Source organism: Ursus arctos, unplaced genomic scaffold (assembly GCF_023065955.2).
Source record: "Ursus arctos isolate Adak ecotype North America unplaced genomic scaffold, UrsArc2.0 scaffold_14, whole genome shotgun sequence".
NCBI lineage: Eukaryota > Metazoa > Chordata > Mammalia > Carnivora > Ursidae > Ursus > Ursus arctos.
The window spans coordinates 18,070,945-18,095,268 of record NW_026622808.1 but is presented as its reverse complement, the minus strand read 5'-3'; the positions used below and the strand labels follow the sequence as shown (position 1 = coordinate 18,095,268).

The following is a 24,324-nucleotide window of genomic DNA, read 5'->3' as shown; positions in this document are numbered from 1 at the left end:
CAGTGGCTGACACTGACATCCCAGGCAGAACCAACATCAGCCATTCTGTTTCCCCTCCCATGGCAGATTCTTTACACATGACTGTCCACACACCAACAAGCCCATCTAGGACTATAGCAAACAGTACTCTTACTCTGGACACCACAACCTCCTGGGAAGGGTCCCCTCTGCTGAGACTCAGGGTTTTTCACTCTCAGAAACGCCACTCCTAGGAACAGAATTAGAGGCTCCATCATAGACAAGACCTCCTTTTGAAGAAGAGACCAAATCTCTGTCCTCCCTGGAGCCTGCCCTAAGTTCAACCTCAGCTTCTTCTATTTCCTCCAAAGCAGAGAGGTCCAGAACCCCTAATTCTCCTCCACCTACCCCAGGACTAACACCATCCACATCACCCATAAACATTCAATCCTAGAAAACCACAGCTTCCCCAGGCACTGGCTCCCCAGAAGATTCCTTCTGGTCCCTGAGCACTACTGTGGGAGAAGACAGGACCTCTGAGATAACTTCTTTGGCCAGGCCACCGAAGGTCACCGCAGATGGTGTAGCTGTGACTATAGCCACTGAGGAGAGCTCCCCTGGTGTAGAGACCAGCTTAGCTCCAAGTCTTGATAACTCTATTCCATTTACAAGTAAGAACCTTGTTCCTGACTTCCCTTGCATTGGCATTTTGAGGTTTGCTGGCTACTACTCGGTGAGGAGGAGAGAGAATTCCTTCTAAGAATGTCCTTCTGGTTCCACATATCTCATAGGATCACTTACTTTCTCTATGTAACTAGTGACACTTTCAGCATCCTTGGGTCCAAATTCAGTTTTTTCCAGTAAGAGCCTACCTTTCCCCTCCCCAGATATGAAGTCTCATGATGATAGTTATAAAGGAATGATAAAGGAAAATGACAAAGTACATAACGAAGACGTATTATTTGTATGTGTTTACTAATCTGATATAGTAATCCATGGGATAATCCTGATTTTACTTATGGAGTCTAAAACGTGGGAGGGAAAAAATTAACCAATGGCGAAATCACATATTGTAGGTGACGGAGACAGAGTATCACCAAATGCTTTTGCTTGAGACCAATCGATTCAGCAGTCCCACCATCAACGAGAAGCTCTTCTGTAATTATGATGCATGCCATCTTGTGGGTTTGATTTCATGCCAACAAAAGAATTCTTCCTTGCAACGTGCCTTCTCAGAGACAGATGAAGACATGGCTGAGCCAGTGTCTAGTGCAAGCATTTCTTGGGTATGCGCACCTTGAGGGAATGCTAGGCTGACATCTCAATCCTCTTATCCTTCAGGGACACAGGAGTCTGTGGCAGCCACCACTGGGGAGCTGAGTGAGGGAACGTATGGAGGCACCACGTGGTCAACGGGTGACCATGCGTCTCTGGTGACTACCGTCAGCCTGGGTAGGTATGACCATCTGTGTATACTGTGCTTAACACTGGTCTTGGAGTAAAATGAGTGCCTGAGTCCTCTGTGCTGGTACATAATCAAAACTTTCTGCTGTGGTTCCAGAGGCTGTTGATAATATTTTTTTAATTTTTAACTTATTTTATTTAAATTCAATTAGTTATCATAGAGTGTATCATCAGTTTCAGAGGTAGAGGTCAGTGATTCGTCAGTTGCATGTAACACCCAGTGCTCATTATATCACATGCCCTCCTTAATGCCCATCACCCATTTGCCCTGTCCCCCCCACATACCTCCCCTCCAGCAACCAGTAGTTTTTATGGAGCATTTATTGATTTCTTTCTTTTTTTTTTTTTTTAAAGATTTTATTTATTTTAGAGACAGAGAGAGTTGGGGGAGGGACCGTGGGAAAGGGAGGAAGAAAATTCTCAAGCAGACTTCCCACTACGCACAGAGCCTGACGCAGGGCTCAGTCCCAGGACCCTGAGATTGTGACCTGAGCAGAAATCAAGAGTTGGATGCTTAACCGACTGAGCCACCCAGGTGCCCTTAGATTTGTTGATTTCTAATATGAATTGTTTCTCCTGAGTAATTTATATGTTTAAGAGCCAATCACTCAGCCTTAGGAACAGATACAGTGTCTCTACAAATCAGTTGACGAATTGTGAAGGGCCTTCCTAACTCAGATACCATCACTAAAGTCAGGGATTGCCACCAACAGGGAAAGGTTCCCTTGAGCTGCCATGGGTTTGTTCTATGGGACGATTCATAATTATAAGATGATTATAATACTATCCACTGTTACAATGTTCAGTACATGGCCTGAAGGGGAGAGGTGTCCACTTAAGGTGCTTACGAGGATGAATACAGCTGACCTGATTCCTGAAAGCAATCATTTGATATCTCTTTCTACGCTAGGAGGTAAAAACATTCTGCCTTTTCCTGATGAGAGGTGAAAGAAAATGAAAATATATAGGAAGTGAGGCTCCTTGATCTACCTTTCCCCTTAACCTGTTAAAACCAAGCCAGAGAGCTTTTAATTAGAATCAGTTTTGAAGTCTAGGGGATAAAGGCAGATATCAGACTAAAATAGAATGATTGAAGGCTGGCCCAAGGAGGAAAAACAGAGCAAAGTATGGGAGAGTTTTCCCCTGTTCCTGGGTGGAATCTTTACCCTCCATTAAGACATGAGACGTGGTATATAGGTCTTCATGGAGGCCACACTGATAGAGAAACGTAGGGTGCCAGAGGGAGTTCTGCAAGCCAGTAGACCAAGCTTATACACCCAACATTAGACACAAGGATGGACAATAGGATTCCTGCCATCCAAAGGAACAGAATATGTGCAGATCTGTAGGGAGAAAGGAAGGAGAATCAAAACCAGAAGAACCCCTTTTTTACCTCCTTGCAAACTTCCTAACTGAAGAGCTGTTTCGGTCACAGGCCTGTCCAACAGAACCCCAGGAACATCTGAAGATACCATAAATCCAAGCTCCAAGGAGCCCAGCAGCAGCCACAAGACCAGGACCACGGTGGGAACTTCTTTTAGGGAGACTCCAGCAGAGACTGCCCCTGCAGACACCACAGTGGGACTGGCCACCTTCCAATCCGTGCCCACAGGGAGTGGCAGCACCAGACTCCTTCGCTTGTCCACAGGAACCATGGTGCCGGGAGAATCATCTATAGAAACGGCAGTCATTACAAATAACATCTCACGCTCCCCGTATCCAGTTGGAGCTCGGGCCACTACATACTCTGGGACACCAGAAGGGACAAGCCAGTCAAGAGGAGCAATGTCTTTCCTCCACCCAGAGTCAACTTCCACAGGGAGTGTCCAGCAAGCCAGCTCAGTCCCAACTTCTAGAACAACTAGAATGGAGTTGTCCACATGGCTTGGCTCCAAGGAGGGGACCACAGTGGGCACGCATCTCCCTTCTAGCACATCTTCCACTGGCCATCGGGACACTGCAACAACTTTGGTTATAGCCCCCAAGGTAGCCACCAGCTCCGTGACAGAGAAATCTGAACTTCAAACCATGACATGGGTCAACACTGTGGTCACTCCTTCCACTGCCTTCAGTCCAAAGGCAATGGTGGCTGAACAGCAAACAGGTGGGTCCGTGGGGGAGGCTTACTCATCGGCTAGCCCACAGTCAAAGCACACAGCTGGGAGTGACCCAACCCTGAGTGCCTCCCCTGGGGACCCCGACGCCACTATTACCACCCTCCGTTCTGATAGGTCAGAAGGCTCAGCCGCTATCAGCCTCATCAGTGTGGCAAGAGGGAAAGCTGGCTCCGCTGTAGCTGCTAGCTCCCCTTTCGTGGGGCCCCTGTCTGAGTCCCTCACAGGACTGGAGACCACTGAAACCGCATCTCCACCGGAGGCTCACTCTGTGACATCACCTCCCACAGAACTAACAAGCGAGGGTGGGGCCCCCACTGTGGAGGTCGCCCCCTCCAGCCCCAGGGGAGCAAGCTCAGTTCCAACTGTAATGCCTAGCCCAGAGAGGACGGCCAGGACCACGGGCCAGAGCCGAGCACCGGGGACCTCTCCATGGACTGCCTCAGACACAGCTGCCCACGTCCATGTCACTGGTTTGCCCATGGACAGTTCTACAGGGAGAACGCTGGCTTCCTCGGCACTGGTCGTTGCGACATCTGAACCACAGGCAAGTCTACTCCCTTCAGTGGAGTCTCCGACTCTGGTGGCCACCACAGGTGTAGTGACTAGGGACGCTGCCACTACCACTGGACAGTGGTCACAAACCTCACCTCCCGCAGAAGGGAGCATTACGCGTGTAACCACAGCCCCCACTCCAGATGGCGCCACCACCATCACCACCATGGGAACCAACTCAGGCCTGACTGCCACGCCCAACCCAGAGGGCAGAGTGAGCACCCTGGCCACAGACACCAGCATGTCTGCCCTAGAGGATCCTTCCACCCGGTCAGCTACAACGCCTTCCGCCCCAACATCAGGCCGCTGGGCGATGACAGACACAGCTTCAACGCTGGCAGTCACAGGCGCCCCTGAAACAACTTCTGTAATGGGCACAGCTTCATCCTTAGCATCTGGCACTGAATCAGGCTATTTCTCTATTCCCATTGGCCTTGTGACTGTCACTGGAACCAGCCTAGCCATTCCATCTCCTCATGCTTCAGCTGAAGGGACAAAGTCCACAAATATGCGAACGCGGAGTCCCTCGGACACAACCGAATCGATGCCCGTCTCAACGACATCTGGTATCCAGAGAATGAGCCCCTCACTTCCTCAGGTTTTAAGCACAACGTGGACTCCTGAGCATTCGAATACACACACTGACCCAAATATCCTCAATTCCATTTCTCCGCCTCATTCTCTGCCCACTCGTGACGGGGCTCCAGGGAAATCTGTGTCATCACCCACAGCCTCTACCTCAGTTCTGCACAGGGACGGAACCCAAGAACTCCCCGTGGAGAACAACACCAGCCCAACTACCTCACAGATGCCAATGTTTACGACAGAAATTAGGAGTGGGGTCACCCCGGTTGAAATGGTAAGTCTTTCTAGAGTCAGTTTATCAGTAAGGACAGAGCGCATGAGCAAAGAAACAGAACACAGTTCTAACCAGGATCCTAACACAAATGCTATAACCATGACCATGGAAACAGTTCCCACCAGGGCCACATCACACGGCACACGTACCACAGATGCTGCCGCCACAGCCTCCTGGGCAGAGAGTCACTTGACTGGCACTCAGGGTTTTCTAAACTCAGAAGGAACCACTAGCATGGACATGGGTTCTGAGGATGAGTCACGGACAAGCCCTACCTCCGACGAAGGTATCACATCTCCTTCCCCCCATGGGCCTTCCCGTGCCACGACGCCCCCTTCTCTAGCTTCCCCCACATCACAAGCCAGGGACCTTTCAGCACTTGTCCCTGTCACCTCACCTGGGGCCGCGGGCACGATGGGGACCAACGGCCCAGTGAGCACAAGCTTGGGACCTGGGACAAGTTCACCTTCAGATGTGAGCAGCACCTCAGCCGAGACCTGGGTAATTTCAGAAGCTACAACCACCACAGAGGGACACCACCCTTCCAGGAACACGGCAATGACCAATGTGGGGACCATCACTTCTGCATTGGAATCCCAGTCCTCTGCCCCAGCGGACTCACAGACACGCAAAGGCACCACTCCAATCATCACCTCTTCCCCCACTGGGGACAGCACGGTTTCCACAACAATGGCTGGCCTTCCTGAAACCACAGATGTGAGGACAAAGTCAACATCATCCCTTGGTGCAGAACGATGGGACACCAGCACCTCAAGGCCCACCATCATGGGCTCCGAGAAAATCACTGTCCCTTCTATAATGTCCACTGATATGACTGTGGAGGCTTCTAGGACTGATGTCATCTCCTCTAGCAGGACATCCAATCTGGACCCTGCACAGTCCACGATGTCACCAAACATCCCCACGGGATTCAACACCAGGCTCTCTACCTCCCCCGTCCTGACAGAGTCCACAGCTATAAGCATGGCCACCAAAACAGTTCTCCCTGGGGTTACATCACAGGGCACACGTATCACGGATGCCTCCACCACAGCCTCCTGGGCAGAGAGTCACTCAGCTGGCAGTCAGACTTTTGCACGCTCAGATGGAACCAGTAGCATGGACATGGGTTCTGAGGATGGTTCACGGACAAGCCCTTCCTCTGAGCAGGACGTCATATCTCGTTCCTCCCGTGGGCCTGACCGTGAGATGATGCCCCCTTCTCTAGCTTCCCCCACATCACAAGCCAGGGACCTTTCTGCATCTGTCCCTGTCACCTCACCTGATGCTGCGGGCACACTGGGGACAGCTGGCCTGTTGAGCAGAAGCCTGGGACCTGGGACAAGTTCACCTTCAGATGTGAGCAGCACCTCAGCTGAGACCCAGGTAATTTCAGAAGCCACGACCGCCACAGAGGGACTCCACCCTTCCAGGAACATGGCAGTGACCAACATGGGGACCATCACTTCTGCACTGGAATCCCAGTCCTCTGCCCCAGCGGGCTCAGAGAGACACACGGACACCACTCCATTCATCACCTCTTCCTTCAGTGAGGACAGCACGGTTTCCACACCAATGGCTGACCTTTCTAAAACCACAGATTTCAGGACACAGTCAACGTCATCCCTTGGCACAAAGCCATGGGAAAGCAGCACCTCCCGGCCCACCAATATGGGCTCGGAGAAATTCACCGTCCTTTCTGTAATGTCCACTGCTACGGCTGTGGAGGCCTCCAGGACTAATGTCACCTCCTCAAGCAGGATATCCACCCCGGACCCTGCTCAGTCCACAGTGTCACCATCCATCCCCATGGGAATCGCCACCAGGCTGTCAACCTCCCCTGTCTTGACAGAGTTCACAGCTATAACCATGGCGACCGAAACAGTTCTCCCTGAGGCTACATCACAGGGCACACGTACCCTGGATGCCTCCGCCACAGCCTCCTGGGCAGAGAGTCACTCGGCTGGGACACAGGGTTTTGGTGGCTCAGATGGAACCACTAGCATGGACACGGGTTCTGAGGATGAGTCACGGACAAGCCCTTCCTCTGACCAGGACGTCACATCTCCTTCCTCCCATGGGCCTTCTCGTGCGTTGATGCCCCCTTCTCTAGCTTCCCCCACATCACAAGCCAGGGATCATTCTGTGCCTGTCCTTGTCACCTCACCTGTGGCCGCGGGCACGCTGGGGACAGCAGGCCCGTTGAGCAGAAGCCTGGGACCTGGGACAAGTTCTCCTTCAGATTTGAGTAGCACCTCAGCTGAGACCCCGGTAATTTCAAAAGCCTCGAAGGAAACAGAGGGACGACACCCTTCTGGGAACACGGCACTGACCAATGTGGGGACCATCACTTCTGCACAGGAATACCAATCCTCAGCCCCAGCAGGCTCAGAGACACCCGAAGGCACCACTCCAATCGTCAGCTCTTCTGTCACTGGGGACACCACGGTTTCCACAACATTGGCCGACTTTCATGAAACCACAGAGTTCGGAACACAGTCAACGTCATCCCTTGGTACAGAACAATGGAACAGCAGCAACTCCAGGCCCACGGTCATGGGCACGGAGAAAATCACTGTCCCGTCTGTAATGTCCACTGATAGGACCATGGAGGCCTCCAGCACAGACGTCATTTCCTTTAGCAGGACATCCAACCCAGGTCCTGCTCAATCCACTATGTCACCAGACATCCCCACGGGATTCAACACCAGGCTGTCAACCTCCCCCGTCCTGACAGAGTCCACAGCTATAAGCATGGCGAACGAAACAGTTCTCCCTGGGGCTTCATCACAGGGCACACATAACCCGGATGCCTCCGCCACAGCCTCCTGGGCAGAGAGTCACTCGGCTGGGACGCAGGGTTTTGCAGGCTCAGATGGAGCCACTAGCATGGACACGGGTTCTGAGGATGAGTCACGGACAAGCCCTTCCTCTGACCTGGATGTCACATCTCCTTCCTCCCACGTGTCTTCCCGTGCCACGACACCCTCTTCTCTAGCTTCCCCCACATCACAAGCCAGGGGCCTTTCTGCATCTGTCACTATAATCTCACGTGCGGCCGCTGGCACACTGGGAACCGCTGGCCCATTGAGCACAAGCCTGGGTTCTGGGACAAGTTCACCTTCAGATGTGAGCAGCAGCTCAGCTGAGACCCGGGTAATTTCAGAAGCCTCGATGGCTACAGAGGGACTCCACTCTTCCGGGAACACGGCAGTGACCAACGTGGGGACCATCACTTCTGCACAGGAATCCCAGTCCTCTGCCCCAGCGGGCTCAGAGACACACACGGACACCACTCCAATCGTCAGTACTTCCCCCGCTGTGGACAGCACGGTTTCCACATTGGCTGGCCTTCCTGAAACCACAGAGTTGACGACACAGTCAACATCATCCCTTGGCGCAAAACAATGGAACACCAGCACCTCAAGGCCCACGGTAATGGGCTCAGAGAAAATCACTATCCCTTCTGTAATGTCCACTGATACGAGTGTGGAGGTCTCCAGGACCGACATCATCTCCTCTAGCAGGACATCCAGCCCGGAACCTGCTCAGTCCACGATGTCACCATCCATCCCCACGGGAAACACCACCAGGCTCTCTATCTCCCACCTCCTGACAGAGTCCACAGCTATAACCATGGCGACCGAAACAGTTCTCCCTGGGGCTCCATCACAGGGCACACGGACCACGGATGCCTCCGCCACAGCCTCCTGGGCAGAGAGTCACTCAGCTGGGACGCAGGGTTTTGCACGCTCAGATGGCACCACTAGCATGGACACGGGTTCTGAGGATGAGTCATGGACAAGCCCTTTCTCTGACCAGGACGTCACATCTCCTTCCTCCCATGGGCCTTCCCGTGCCACGACACCCTCTTCTCTAGCTTCCGCCACATCACAAGCCAGGGACCTTTCAGTCCCTGTCACCTCACCTGATGCTGCAGGCACACTGGGGACAGCAGGCCCGTTGAGTAGAAGCCTGAGACCTGGGACAAGTTCTCCTTCAGATTTGACTAGCACCTCAGCTGAGACCCCGGTCATTTCAAAAGCCACAACCGCCACAGAGGGACTCCACCCTTCCGGGAACATGGCAGTAACCAACATGGGGACCATCACTTCTGCACAGGAATCCCAGTCCTCTGCCCCAGCGGGCTCAGAGACACCCAAAGACACCACTTCAATAGTCAGCTCTTCTGTCACTGGGGACACCACGGTTTCCTCACCAGTGGCTGGCCTTTCTGAAACAACAGAGCTGGTGACACAGTCTAAGTTATCCCTTGGCACAGAAGAATGGGACACCAGCACCTCAAGGTCAACCACCATACGCTCAGAAAAAATCACTGTCCCTTCTGTAATGTCCACTGATACGAGTGTGGAGGCCTCCAGGACCGATGTCATCTCCTCTAGCAGGACCTCCACCCCACGTCCTGCTCAATCCACTATGTCACCAGACATCCACACGGGATTCAACACCAGGCTCTCTACCTCCCCTGTCCTGACAGAATCCATAACTACAAGCATGGTGACCGAAACAGTTCTCCCTGGGGCTACATCGCAGGGCACACGTACCCCGGATGCCTCCGCCACAGCCTCCTGGGCAGAGAGTCACTTGGCTGGGACGCAGGGTTTTGCAGGCTCAGATGGAGCCACTAGCATGGACACGGGTTCTGAGGATGAGTCACGGACAAGCCCTTCCTCTGACCTGGATGTCACATCTCCTTCCTCCCATGGGCCTTCCCGTGCCACGACACCCTCTTCTCTAGCTTCCGCCACATCACAAGCCAGGGACCTTTCAGTCCCTGTCACCTCACCTGATGCTGCGGGCACCCTGGGGACAGCAGGTCCGTTGAGTAGAAGCCTGAGACCTGGGACAAGTTCTCCTTTAGTTTTGAGCAGCAACTCAGCTAACACCCTGGTAATTTCAGAAGCTACAACCGCCACAGAGGCACTCCACCCTTCCGGGAATATGGCAGTGACCAATGTGGGGACCATCACTTCTGCACTGGAATACCAGTCCTCTGTCCCAGCGGCCACAGAGACACACACAGACACCACTCCATTCATCTCCTCTTCCTTCAGTGAGGACAGCACGGTTTCCACACCAATGGCTGACCTTTCTAAAACCACAGATTTCGGGACACAGTCAATGTCATCCCTTGCCGCAAAGCCATGGGAAAGCAGCACCTCCTGGCCCACCAATATGGGCTCGGAGAAAATCACTGTCCTTACTGTAATGTCCACTGATATGGCTGTGGAGGACTCCAGGACCGATGTCATCTCCTCAAGCAGGATACCCACCCCGGACACTGCTCAGTCCACGATGTCACCAGACAACCCCACGGGAATCACCACCAGGCTCTCTAATTCCCCCGTCCTGACAGAGTCCGCAGCTATAAGCATGGCGACCGAAACAGTTCTCCCTGGGGTTACATCACAGGGCACACGTACCACAGATGCCTCCACCACAGCCTCCTGGGCAGAGAGTCACTCGGCTGGGACGCAGGGTTTTGCACGCTCAGACGGAACCACTAGCATGGACATGGGTTCTGAGGATGAGACACGGACAAGCCCATCCTCTGACCTAGATGTCACATCTCCTTCCTCCCATGGGCCTTCCCATGCCACGACACCCTCTTCTCTAGCTTCCCCCACATCACAAGCCAGGGACCGGTCCGCGCCTTTCCCTATAACCTCACCTGCAGCCGTGGGCAGTCTGGGGACCCCCGGCCCAGTGAGCACAAGCTGGAGACCTTTGTCAAGTTCTCCTTCAGATTTGACTAGCACCTCAGCTGAGACCCCGGTCATTTCAAAAGCCACAACCGCCACAGTGGGACTCCACCCTTCCGGGAACATGTCAGTGACCAGCATGGGGACCATCACATCTGCACAGGAATCGCAGTCCTCTGCCCCAGTGGGCTCAGAGACACCCAAAGACACCATTCCAATAGTCAGCTCTTCTGTCACTGGGGACACCACGGTTTCCTCACCAGTAGCTGGCCTTTCTGAAACAACAGAGTTGGTGACACAGTCTAAGTTATCCCTTGGCACAGAAGAATGGGACACCAGCACCTCAAGGTCAACCATCATACGCTCAGAAAAAATCACTGTCCCTTCTGTAATGTCCACTGATACGAGTGTGGAGGCCTCCAGGACCGATGTCATCTCCTCTAGCAGGACCTCCACCCCACGTCCTGCTCAATCCACTATGTCACCAGACATCCCCACGGGATTCAACACCGGGCTCTCTACTTCCCCTGTCCTGGCAGAATCCATAGCTACAAGCATGGTGACCGAAACAGTTCTCCCTGGGGCTACATCACAGGGCACACGTACCCCGGATGCCTCCGCCACAGCCTCCTGGGCAGAGAGTCACTTGGCTGGGACTCAGGGTTTTGGAGGTTCAGATGGAACCACTAGCATGGACACACGTTCTGAGGATGAGTCATGGACAAGCCCTTCCTCTGACCAAGACATCACATCTCCTTCCTCCCACGTGTCTTCCCGTGCCACGACACCCTCTTCTCTAGCTTCCCCCACATCACAAGCCAGGGACCTTTCTGCATCTGTCACTATAACCTCACCTGCGGCCGCTGGCATCCTGGGAACCACTGGCCCATTGAGCACAAGCCTGGGTTCTGGGACAAGTTCACCTTCAGATTTGAGCAGCACCTCAGCTGAGACCCGGGTAATTTCAGAGGCCTCGATGGCTACAGAGGGACTCCACTCTTCCAGGAACACGGCAGTGACCAACGTGGGGACCATCACTTCTGCACAGGAATCCCAGTCCTCTGCCCCAGCGGCCACAGAGACACACACAGACACCACTCCAATCATCAGTACTTCCCCCACTGTGGACAGCACGGTTTCCACAACATTGGCTGGCCTTCCTGAAACCACAGAGTTGACGACACAGTCAACATCATCCCTTGGCACAAAACAATGGAACACCAGCACCTCAAGGCCCACGGTCATGCGCTCAGAGAAAATCACTATCCCTTCTGTAATGTCCACTGATACGAGTGTGGAGGTCTCCAGGACCGACATCATCTCCTCTAGCAGGACATCCAGCCCGGAACCTGCTCAGTCCACGGTTTCACCATCCATCCCCACGGGAATCACCACCAGGCTCTCTACCTCCCCCGTCCTGACAGAGTCCACAGCTGTAACCATGGCGACCGAAACAGTTCTCCCTGGGGTTACATCACAGGGCACACTTACCCCGGATGCCTCCGCCACAGCCTCCTGGGCAGAGAGTCACTCGGCTGGGACGCAGGGTTTGGCACGCTCAGATGGAACCACTAGCATGGACACGGGTTCTGAGGATGAGTCATGGACAAGCCCTTCCTCTGACCAGGACGTCACATCTCCTTCCTCCCATGGGCCTTCCCGTGCCACAACGTCCCCTTCTCTAGTTTTCCCCACATCACAAGCCAGGGACGTTTCAGTCCCTGTCACCTCACCTGAAGCCGCGGGCACACTGGGGACAGCAGGTCCGTTGAGTAGAAGCCTGAGACCTGGGACAAGTTCTCCTTCAGATTTGAGCAGCAACTCAGCTGACACCCTGGTAATTTCAGAAGCTACAACCGCCACAGAGGCACTCCACCCTTCCGGGAATATGGCAGTGACCAATGTGGGGACCATCACTTCTGCACTAGAATACCAGTCCTCTGTCCCAGCGGCCACAGAGACACACACAGACACCACTCCATTCATCTTCTCTTCCTTCAGTGAGGACAGCACGGTTTCCACACCAATGGCTGACCTTTCTAAAACCACAGATTTTGGGACACAGTCAATGTCATCCCTTGCCGCAAAGCCAAGGGAAAGCAGCACCTCCCGGCCCCCCAATATGGGCTCGGAGAAAATCACTGTCCTTACAGTAATGTCCACTGATATGGCTGTGGAGGCCTCCAGGACCGATGTCATCTCCCCAAGAAGGATACCCACCCCGGACACTGCTCAGTCCACGATGTCACCATCCATCCCCACGGGAATCACCACCAGGCTCTCTACCTCCCCCGTCCTGACAGAGTCCACAGCTGTAACCATGGTGACCGAAACAGTTCTCCCTGGGGTTACATCACAGGGCACACTTACCCCGGATGCCTCCGCCACAGCCTCCTGGGCAGAGAGTCACTCGGCTGGGACGCAGGGTTTGGCACGCTCAGATGGAACCACTAGCATGGACACGGGTTCTGAGGATGAGTCATGGACAAGCCCTTTCTCTGACCAGGACGTCACATCTCCTTCCTCCCATGGGCCTTCCCGTGCCACGACACCCTCCTCTCTAGCTTCCGCCACATCACAAGCCAGGGACCTTTCAGTCCCTGTCACCTCACCTGATGCTGCAGGCACACTGGGGACAGCAGGCCCGTTGAGTAGAAGCCTGAGACCTGGGACAAGTTCTCCTTCAGATTTGACTAGCACCTCAGCTGAGACCCTGGTCATTTCAAAAGCCACAACCGCCACAGAGGGACTCCACCCTTCCGGGAACATGGCAGTAACCAACATGGGGACCATCACTTCTGCACAGGAATCCCAGTCCTCTGCCCCAGCGGGCTCAGAGACACCCAAAGACACCACTTCAATAGTCAGCTCTTCTGTCACTGGGGACACCACGGTTTCCTCACCAGTGGCTGGCCTTTCTGAAACAACAGAGCTGGTGACACAGTCTAAGTTATCCCTTGGCACAGAAGAATGGGACACCAGCACCTCAAGGTCAACCACCATACGCTCAGAAAAAATCACTGTCCCTTCTGTAATATCCACTGATACGAGTGTGGAGGCCTCCAGGACCGATGTCATCTCCTCTAGCAGGACCTCCACCCCACGTCCTGCTCAATCCACTATGTCACCAGACATCCACACGGGATTCAACACCAGGCTCTCTACCTCCCCTGTCCTGACAGAATCCATAACTACAAGCATGGTGACCGAAACAGTTCTCCCTGGGGCTACATCGCAGGGCACACATACCCCGGATGCCTCCACCACAGCCTCCTGGGCAGAGAGTCACTCGGCTGGGACGCAGGGTTTTGCAGGCTCAGATGGAGCCACTAGCATGGACACAGGTTCTGAGGATGAGTCACGGACAAGCCCTTCCTCTGACCTGGATGTCACATCTCCTTCCTCCCATGGGCCTTCCCGTGCCACGACACCCTCTTCTCTAGCTTCCGCCACATCACAAGCCAGGGACCTTTCAGTCCCTGTCACCTCACCTGATGCTGCGGGCACCCTGGGGACAGCAGGTCCGTTGAGTAGAAGCCTGAGACCTGGGACAAGTTCTCCTTTAGTTTTGAGCAGCAACTCAGCTAACACCCTGGTAATTTCAGAAGCTACAACCGCCACAGAGGCACTCCACCCTTCCGGGAACATGGTAGTGACCAATGTGGGGACCATCACTTCTGCACTGGAATACCAGTCCTCTGTCCCAGCGGCCACAGAGACACACACAGACACCACTCCATTCATCTCCTCTTCCTTCAGTGAGGACAGCACGGTTTCCACACCAATGGCTGACCTTTCTAAAACCACAGATTTCGGGACACAGTCAATGTCATCCCTTGCCGCAAAGCCATGGGAAAGCAGCACCTCCTGGCCCACCAATATGGGCTCGGAGAAAATCACTGTCCTTACTGTAATGTCCACTGATATGGCTGTGGAGGCCTCCAGGACCGATGTCATCTCCTCAAGCAGGATACCCACCCCGGACACTGCTCAGTCAACGATGTCACCAGACAACCCCACGGGAATCACCACCAGGCTCTCTACCTCCCCCGTCCTGACAGAGTCCACAGCTATAAGCATGGCGACCGAAACAGTTCTCCCTGGGGTTACATCACAGGGCACACGTACCACAGATGCCTCCACCACAGCCTCCTGGGCAGAGAGTCACTCGGCTGGGACGCAGGGTTTTGCACGCTCAGACGGAACCACTAGCATGGACATGGGTTCTGAGGATGAGACTCGGACAAGCCCATCCTCTGACCTAGATGTCACATCTCCTTCCTCCCATGGGCCTTCCCATGCCACGACACCCTCTTCTCTAGCTTCCCCCACATCACAAGCCAGGGACCGGTCCGCGCCTTTCCCTATAACCTCACCTGCAGCCGTGGGCAGTCTGGGGACCCCCGGCCCAGTGAGCACAAGCTGGAGACCTTTGTCAAGTTCTCCTTCAGATTTGACTAGCACCTCAGCTGAGACCCCGGTCATTTCAAAAGCCACAACCGCCACAGTGGGACTCCACCCTTCCGGGAACATGTCAGTGACCAGCATGGGGACCATCACATCTGCACAGGAATCGCAGTCCTCTGCCCCAGTGGGCTCAGAGACACCCAAAGACACCATTCCAATAGTCAGCTCTTCTGTCACTGGGGACACCACGGTTTCCTCACCAGTAGCTGGCCTTTCTGAAACAACAGAGTTGGTGACACAGTCTAAGTTATCCCTTGGCACAGAAGAATGGGACACCAGCACCTCAAGGTCAACCATCATACGCTCAGAAAAAATCACTGTCCCTTCTATAATGTCCACTGATACGAGTGTGGAGGCCTCCAGGACCGATGTCATCTCCTCTAGCAGGACCTCCACCCCACGTCCTGCTCAATCCACTATGTCACCAGACATCCCCACGGGATTCAACACCAGGCTCTCTACTTCCCCCGTCCTGGCAGAATCCATAGCTACAAGCATGGTGACCGAAACAGTTCTCCCTGGGGCTACATCACAGGGCACACGTACCCCGGATGCCTCGGCCACAGCCTCCTGGGCAGAGAGTCACTTGGCTGGGACGCAGGGTTTTGCAGGTTCAGATGGAACCACTAGCATGGACACGGGTTCTGAGGATGAGTCATGGACAAGCCCTTCCTCTGACCAAGACATCACATCTCCTTCCTCCCACGTGTCTTCCCGTGCCACGACACCCTCTTCTCTAGCTTCCCCCACATCACAAGCCAGGGACCTTTCTGCATCTGTCACTATAACCTCACCTGCGGCCGCTGGCATCCTGGGAACCACTGGCCCATTGAGCACAAGCCTGGGTTCTGGGACAAGTTCACCTTCAGATTTGAGCAGCACCTCAGCTGAGACCCGGGTAATTTCAGAGGCCTCGATGGCTACAGAGGGATTCCGCTCTTCCAGGAACACGGCAGTGACCAACGTGGGGACCATCACTTCTGCACAGGAATCCCAGTCCTCTGCCCCAGCGGGCTCAGAGACACACACGGACACCACTCCAATCGTCAGTACTTCCCCCACTGTGGACAGCACGGTTTCCACATTGGCTGGCCTTCCTGAAACCACAGAGTTGACGACACAGTCAACATCATCCCTTGGCACAAAACAATGGAACACCAGCACCTCAAGGCCCACGGTCATGCGCTCAGAGAAAATCACTATCCCTTCTGTAATGTCCACTGATACGAGTGTGGAGGTCTCCAGGACCGACATCATCTCCTCTAGCAGGACATCCAGCCCGGAACCTGCTCAGTCCACGGTGTCACCATCCATCCCCACGGGAATCACCACCAGGCTCTCTACCTCCCCCGTCCTGACAGAGTCCACAGCTATATCCATGGCGACCGAAACAGTTCTCCCTGGGGCTCCATCACAAGGCACACGGACCACAGATGCCTCGGCCACAGCCTCCTGGGCAGAGAGTCACTCGGCTGGGACGCAGGGTTTGGCACGCTCAGATGGAACCACTAGCATGGACACGGGTTCTGAGGATGAGTCATGGACAAGCCCTTCCTCTGACCAGGACGTCACATCTCCTTCCTCCCATGGGCCTTCCCGTGCCACAACGTCCCCTTCTCTAGCTTTCCCCACATCACAAGCCAGGGACGTTTCAGTCCCTGTCACCTCACCTGAAGCCGCGGGCACACTGGGGACAGCAGGTCCGTTGAGTAGAAGCCTGAGACCTGGGACAAGTTCTCCTTCAGATTTGAGCAGCAACTCAGCTGACACCCTGGTAATTTCAGAAGCTACAACCGCCACAGAGGCACTCCACCCTTCCGGGAATATGGCAGTGACCAATGTGGGGACCATCACTTCTGCACTAGAATACCAGTCCTCTGTCCCAGCGGCCACAGAGACACACACAGACACCACTCCATTCATCTTCTCTTCCTTCAGTGAGGACAGCACGGTTTCCACACCAATGGCTGACCTTTCTAAAACCACAGATTTTGGGACACAGTCAATGTCATCCCTTGCCGCAAAGCCAAGGGAAAGCAGCACCTCCCGGCCCCCCAATATGGGCTCGGAGAAAATCACTGTCCTTACAGTAATGTCCACTGATATGGCTGTGGAGGACTCCAGGACCGATGTCATCTCCTCAAGCAGGATACCCACCCCGGACACTGCTCAGTCCACGATGTCACCAGACATCCCCACGGGAATCACCACCAGGCTCTCTACCTCCCCCGTCCTGACAGAGTCCGCAGCTATAACCATGGCGACTGAAACAGTTCTCCCTGGGGTTACATCACAGGGCACACGTACCACAGATGCCTCCACCACAGCCTCCTGGGCAGAGAGTCACTCGGCTGGGACGCAGGGTTTTGCACGCTCAGACGGAACCACTAGCATGGACATGGGTTCTGAGGATGAGTCATGGACAAGCCCATCCTCTGACCTGGATGTCACATCTCCTTCCTCCCATGGGCCTGCCCGTGCCACGACACCCTCTTCTCTAGCTTCCCCCACATCACAAGCTAGGGACCGGTCCGCGCCTGTCCCTGTAACCTCACCTGCAGCCGCGGGCAGTCTGGGCACCCCCGGCCAAGTGAGCACAAGCTGGAGACCTGTGTCAAGTTCTCCTTCAGATTTGACTAGCACCTCAGCTGAGACCCTGGTCATTTCAAAAGCCACAACCGCCACAGAGGGACTCCACCCTTCCGGGAACACGGCAGTGACCAACATGGGGACCATCACTTCTGCACAGGAATCACAGTCCTCTGCCCCAGCGGGCTCAGAGACACCCAAAGACACCATTCCAATAGTCAGCTCTTCTGTCACTGGGGACACCACGGTTTCCTCACCAGTGGCTGGCCTTTCTGAAACAACAGAGTTGGTGACACAGTCTAAGTTATCCCTTGGCACAGAAGAATGGGACACCAGCACCTCAAGGTCAACCATCATACGCTCAGAAAAAATCACTGTCCCTTCTGTAATGTCCACTGATACGAGTGTGGAGGCCTCCAGGACCGATGTCATCTCCTCTAGCAGGACCTCCACCCCACGTCCTGCTCAATCCACTATGTCACCAGACATCCCCACGGGATTCAACACCAGGCTCTCTACTTCCCCCGTCCTGGCAGAATCCATAGCTACAAGCATGGTGACCGAAACAGTTCTCCCTGGGGCTACATCACAGGGCACACGTACCCCGGATGCCTCCGCCACAGCCTCCTGGGCAGAGAGTCACTTGGCTGGGACGCAGGGTTTTGCAGGTTCAGATGGAACCACTAGCATGGACACGCGTTCTGAGGATGAGTCACGGACAAGCCCTTCCTCTGACCAAGACATCACATCTCCTTTCTCCCACGTGTCTTCCCGTGCCACGACACCCTCTTCTCTAGCTTCCCCCACATCACAAGCCAGGGACCTTTCTGCATCTGTCACTATAACCTCACCTGAGGCCGCTGGCATCCTGGGAACCACTGGCCCATTGAGCACAAGCCTGGGTTCTGGGACAAGTTCACCTTCAGATGTGAGCAGCACCTCAGCTGAGACCCGGGTAATTTCAGAGGCCTCGATGGCTACAGAGGGACTCCACTCTTCCAGGAACACGGCAGTGACCAACATGGGGACCATCACTTCTGCACAGGAATCCCAGTCCTCTGCCCCAGTGGGCTCAGAGACACACACGGACACCACTCCAATCGTCAGTACTTCCCCCACTGTGGACAGCACGGTTTCCACAACATTGGCTGGCCTTCCTGAAACCACAGAGTTGACGACACAGTCAACATCATCCCTTGGCGCAAAACAATGGGACACCAGCACCTCAAGGCCCACGGTCATGGGCTCAGAGAAAATCACTATCCCTTCTGTAATGTCCACTGGTACAAATGCGGAGGCCTCCAGGACAGACGTCATCTCCTCTAGCAGGACATCCACCCCGGACCCTGCTCAGTCCACAGTGTCACCATCCATCCCCACGGGAAACACCACCAGGCTGTCAACCTCCCCCGTCTTGACAGAGTCCACAGCTATAACCATGGCGTCCGAAACAGTTCTTCCTGGGGCTTCATCACAGGGCACACGGACCACTGCTGGCTCTGCCACGGCCTCCTGGGCAGAGAGTCACTCCACAGGGACACAGGGTTTTGCACGCTCAGATGGAACCACTAGCATGGACACGGGTTCTAAGGATGGTTCACGGACAAGCCCTTCCTCTGACCAGGACGTCACATCTCCTTCCTCCCATGGGCCTTCCCATTTGACGATGCCCCCTTCTCTAGCTTCCGCCACATCGCAAGCCAGGGACCTTTCTGCGCCTCCCCCTGTCACGTCACCTGATGCTGGCATGCTGGGGACTGGTGACCCATTGAGCACAACCTTGGGACCTGCGAGAAGTTTTCCTTCAGATGTGAGCAGCACCTCAGCCAAGACCCTGGTAATTTCAGAAGCCACAACCACCACAGAGGGAGTCCACCCTTCCTGGAACACAGCAGTGACCAACATATGGACCATCACTTCTGCACTGGAATCCCAGTCCTCTGCCCCAGCGGGCTCAGAGACACCCAAAGACACCACTCCATTCGTCCCCTCTTCCCCCACTGGGGACAACACGGATTTCACAACAATGGCTGGCCTTCCTGAAACCACAGAGTTGGGGACAGAGTCAACGTCATCCGTTCGCACGGAGCCATGGGACAGCAGATTCTCACAACCCCCTGTCATGGGCTCAGAGAAAATCAGTGTCCCTTCTGTAATGTCCACTGATACGAATGTTGAGGCCTCCAGGAGTGACGTCATCTCCTCTAGCAGGACATCTACCCTGGACCCTGCTCAGTCCACGATGTCACCATCCATCCCCACAGGAAGGAACACCAGGCTCTCTGTGTCTTCCCTTAGTGTTGAACCTGGAACAATCACTTTCTTTGCTATGAAAGGTACCCTTTGGGTTGGGTGAGAAATCCTCTAGTCTTGGTTGCATCGGCCGCATTCCTGCGTAGTGTAGTAGGTCTGTCACGGGAATCACGAACACTCGCTTCGTAAATGGTTGCAAAGAGATAGCGTGTGTCAGATTTTTTATGTTTTCTCTTCTTGTTTTTTCAACGTTTGTTTTTCTTTCTGCAAACTTTGCTGTTTGTGTTTCTGGCAGTTATCCCTTCCACAAACTTCCTTTCTTTAGATTCTTTCGCAGTGTCTGTTAAGAAACTGTCTTTTCCATTCCTGTGACCTCACTTCTCATTTCTCTTCCTGTAAAGCTCCGTGTTTTCTTAGTTATCATCGTGCAACCCAAAATCGTTTTACCTGCTATTTTTAAGAGCGCGTGCTTTGAAAGAGTGGCCAACTTTGATGTTATTGCAGATAAAAAGAGTATGATTTTTTTTCACATACCTATTTGTAAGTAATGTGCCGAATAGCCTTTGTAGATATGAGGCACCTTCCCCTGTCCCCGTTCTCTCTTTTCCAGAGGATATTATCTGTTCCATGGAGGAGGCCACTATTTTCACCTCAATGCCTGTCTTCTTGACCGTAGAACTCTGAGACAGGGCCCCTTTCCCATGTCTCTTCTTGACCACAGGAGACATTCAGATCCCTGGACTCTAGCTTAGCCATTCCCACAAGCACACCGTTATCTCCTGTGTCCACTCATGCTTTGAAATAGTCCAAGAGTGATATCACCTGTTCCGTGGAAATTAGAGTTTCAGACCCGCCTTTGTCTTGGCAGTGTGCTGAAATTTCAGCAGAAATCTCTCTCTCACACTTATGCTTCTGTCATTTGCGGGGTCTGCTGGTGGAACCTCCTTCCCACAACCCAAGCTTTCCGTGTCTGTCTCAGAAAGTACTCGTCACCTGGGTATGGTAATGTTGTCCTCAGCCGAGACCATCTCAGCTGACCCCCTGGTTCTTTCTCTGTCCACAGTTACATCTGGGCTTCCAGATGCCAGCTCAGCCACCTTCTCAGCCAGTCCCTTTTTGAGGACAGAACCAGGCCCTGGAGATGGTGTGTCCACCATTGCGGAGAGCCTACCTCCATCAGCTTCAGTACCATCCTCCTCTTCGACCTTCACTACTGCTTACTCTTCAACCAGTCCAGCACCCCCTGGGATTCCTTCCTCACTGGTTACCCAGCCTGTGGTGGGCACCAACACCGGGGCAGAGCGGAGCACTGCTGAAGAACCCTTGGTTGTGGTCAGTACTTTGGGGACGAAGACTGAGCCAGTCAGGACATCTTTATCATCCGTTACAGATACCAGAACGACAGAGCGTACTCAGCTGGGAACAGTGACAAGGGCTTTCCAACTTCCTCCACACTCAACACAGTTGACAAGTAAGGTCCCACAGCTCCTCTGCTCCCATTATTAGTGGCTCATAGGAAATGACTCTTTTCCTGAGAGGCATAAAGGAGTTATTAGAGTTTATTACTGCACAGAAATTCTTTTAGCAAACTTTTGTTTATCTATCCTCAGTTCTAGGCATTGGACTAGGCATTGTGGAAACAAAGATAAATAAGCAAGCAGATGATTCCAGTACCATGATAGATGTTTTAATATTACTGAGATTCTGTCGATGATAATGCTAATGACAACAGACTTTTCCTAGGGCAGCTATTCTCTGTCAAGCACTGTTCTATTAAGTTACGGGAATCCTCACTGAAATACAGTTTGAAGCAAGGATGATTACAAGCCCATTTTATAGATTAGTAAACTGAGACACAGAGGGTTAAATAATTTACTCAAGATCATAAAGCTAATAAGTGGTAAGAATTCAGACTATGTGGCGCTAGGAATCTATGCTCTTAGTTATTAGTCTAAGTAGGAGTGGTCAGAGAGGGAGGAGAAAAAGCAAGAGATTCTGGCATCACAGAAGCTGTAGGAGGGGAGAGTTTCAGGAAGGAAAATGGTCAGTTCTGCCAAATGCTACCAATAGTCAAATTGAAGTGGGGTGAGTCCTTTGACAACCTGTGGGCCCTCAGGGACTCTAATGAAGGGCGTGTGAGTAATTTGCAAAGAACTAGAACAATAGCTTAATTACACATAGATATAGGGGAGATAGCCCCCTTTGAATTGAGTGTGTTTTTACATTGAGGACCGAGTCAAAAGCAAGGGAAAAGAGGAAGAAAAAGGTGAGCAAAGAAAAATGATGGAACAAAGTACCTATGGGATGTGGGAAGGACTGGGGGCCTAGGAGCAGGCACACCACTTCCAAGAGATCCACAGACGAGGAAGGGAAACTCTTGGGGATTCCATTCCTCTGAAAAGTTGAATTTGCCCCCAACTTTTGTTTGGGAGACAAGTGCAAAGAAGTCCTCTAACTAGTTTAGCACCTGCTTTGCGAGCCAATATCTATAGAAAGATGACTTGGTTACCTCTCGATTCACAATAAAATTAGACACATTGATAGGAATTGACCCACGTCTTAAAATGTGGCTCAGTAGTTGAGTCATGGGTGTTCGGTACGCAAGCAATGAGCAGGACAGTAAGAAGGTAGATGTGTGGTTGGATGGATGGAGGGATGAAAGAAAGAATGGAAAGACAGAGAAATGAAAGAAGAGAGGGTAAATGTGTGGAAGGGAGGACAGATGTAGAGAAAGGAAGGAAGAAGGAAGGATGGATGGGTAGATACAGGGACGTATGGAAGGAAAGATGGACAGATCCACAAGTAGACGAGCGGGTCAATGGACAGGGGTGGCCATTCGTGGCACATAGCCCTGGCTCAAGTCCATACAGATGGACTCGAAAAGAATTGAGTTGTATAGTCAATTAAGTGAATCCACTTAGACAGTGCTCTCCTGGGTGAGATGAATTAACCCAGGTTTCTTCTCCACCCTCACCTGCAGGGACGGATGGCATCGTGGAGCGCATCACGAAGATACCCAATGAAGCAGCCCATGGAGGAACCACAGGACCAGTCCATGTCCCCGTGGCACCCACATCATCTTCTAGTCCTAGAGGTAGGTTCAGTACTTGCTTACTTCCCAGTAATCTCACTTGTGGCCTTATTTCCTCCTCCGGAGAGATGAAATGTTTGTTTCTTTAGAGAAAGAATAATGTGGGGTGGCCATGGGCTTCCCTGTCTTCGCCGGATCTTTGTCTAATGGTTACCAGGTGGATGTTACCACTTTTCTTTTCCTCATAACATGCGTAGTGAATTTAGTTCACGGTTGGGTATGTCAGTTCCACAAACATGACCCAGTTTAACTTAACTCTGAAAATGCTTATTAATCGCTTTCTCTGTGTTAGAGACTGCTTTAAGCGGAGGATGCACGGATGAAAATACTTGGGCACTGTATCCGTGAAGCTCTCAGACCAGCAGGGAAGCAACAAAGGAACAGAATAACTATGATGCAACTTTAAACATATGCAAGAAGATATATTTGAACTATAGAAGGAAAGCTTAATGAGCAAGATAATATTTGAATTGGGTTTGAAAGGATGACTAGGGATTTACCAGAAAGACAAAGGGAGTTGGTGAAGACATTCTGGATAGAGAGGACAGCCACATGCAAAGGCACAGAGAGGGGTAAAGCTGGAAACATTTGGGAGATACAAATAATTCGCCTTTGCTAATGTATGAAGTAAAGGATGGGGTGGTAGGAAATGATACTGGAGACACAGGCAGAAAACAACATTGAGGAGACCTCCTAAAGCTTGGTGATGCTTGGATACCCTTTGACAAAACGACAAAGAATTTTGAGGCCAAAAAAAAGAAGAAAAGTTTGGCAAAGATGTTGTTCCTTCCTGAAGAACCATAACATGCATAAGCATATTAAAGACTCTGAGAAATCCTATTGTGAAGAAATTTGTTTAGCTTTATTCAACCTAGAGTTTTTTTTTTTAAGATTTTATTTATTATTCGACAGAGATAGAGACAGCCAGCGAGAGAGGGAACACAGCAGGGGAGTGGGAAAAGAAGAAGCAGGCTCACAGCGGAGGAGCCTGATGTGGGGCTCGATCCCATAACGCCGGGATCACGCCCTGAGCCGAAGGCAGACGCCTAACCGTTGTGCCACCCAGGCGCCCCCATCAACCTAGAGTTTTACACAATTACTTGACTGCAATAATCTTTCCCCCTAAAAGGCACCTGCTAACATTTCTCAGTGTGATTGTCCTGCCTGAGAGTCTAAGAGGTGCAGGTGTTTATGGCAAGGGGTTCTCCTCACTGTGGGGTTAAAAGGTAAAGCTCCCCGTTAATTTATTTC

General features: G+C 52.8%; 1 protein-coding gene across 1 annotated transcript in view; it reads left to right on the top strand.

Annotated features, from left to right (window-relative positions):
- MUC16 (mucin 16, cell surface associated) overlaps window positions 1-24,324 on the top strand; it is a 108,419-nt gene that overhangs the window by 8,482 nt on the left and 75,613 nt on the right. Inside the window, 6 exon segments of the mRNA XM_057311252.1 lie at window positions 1,300-1,410; window positions 3,242-12,436; window positions 12,725-20,076; window positions 20,659-20,893; window positions 20,896-21,453; window positions 22,963-23,076. Coding sequence (XP_057167235.1) covers window positions 1,300-1,410; window positions 3,242-12,436; window positions 12,725-20,076; window positions 20,659-20,893; window positions 20,896-21,453; window positions 22,963-23,076 — 17,565 coding nt within the window.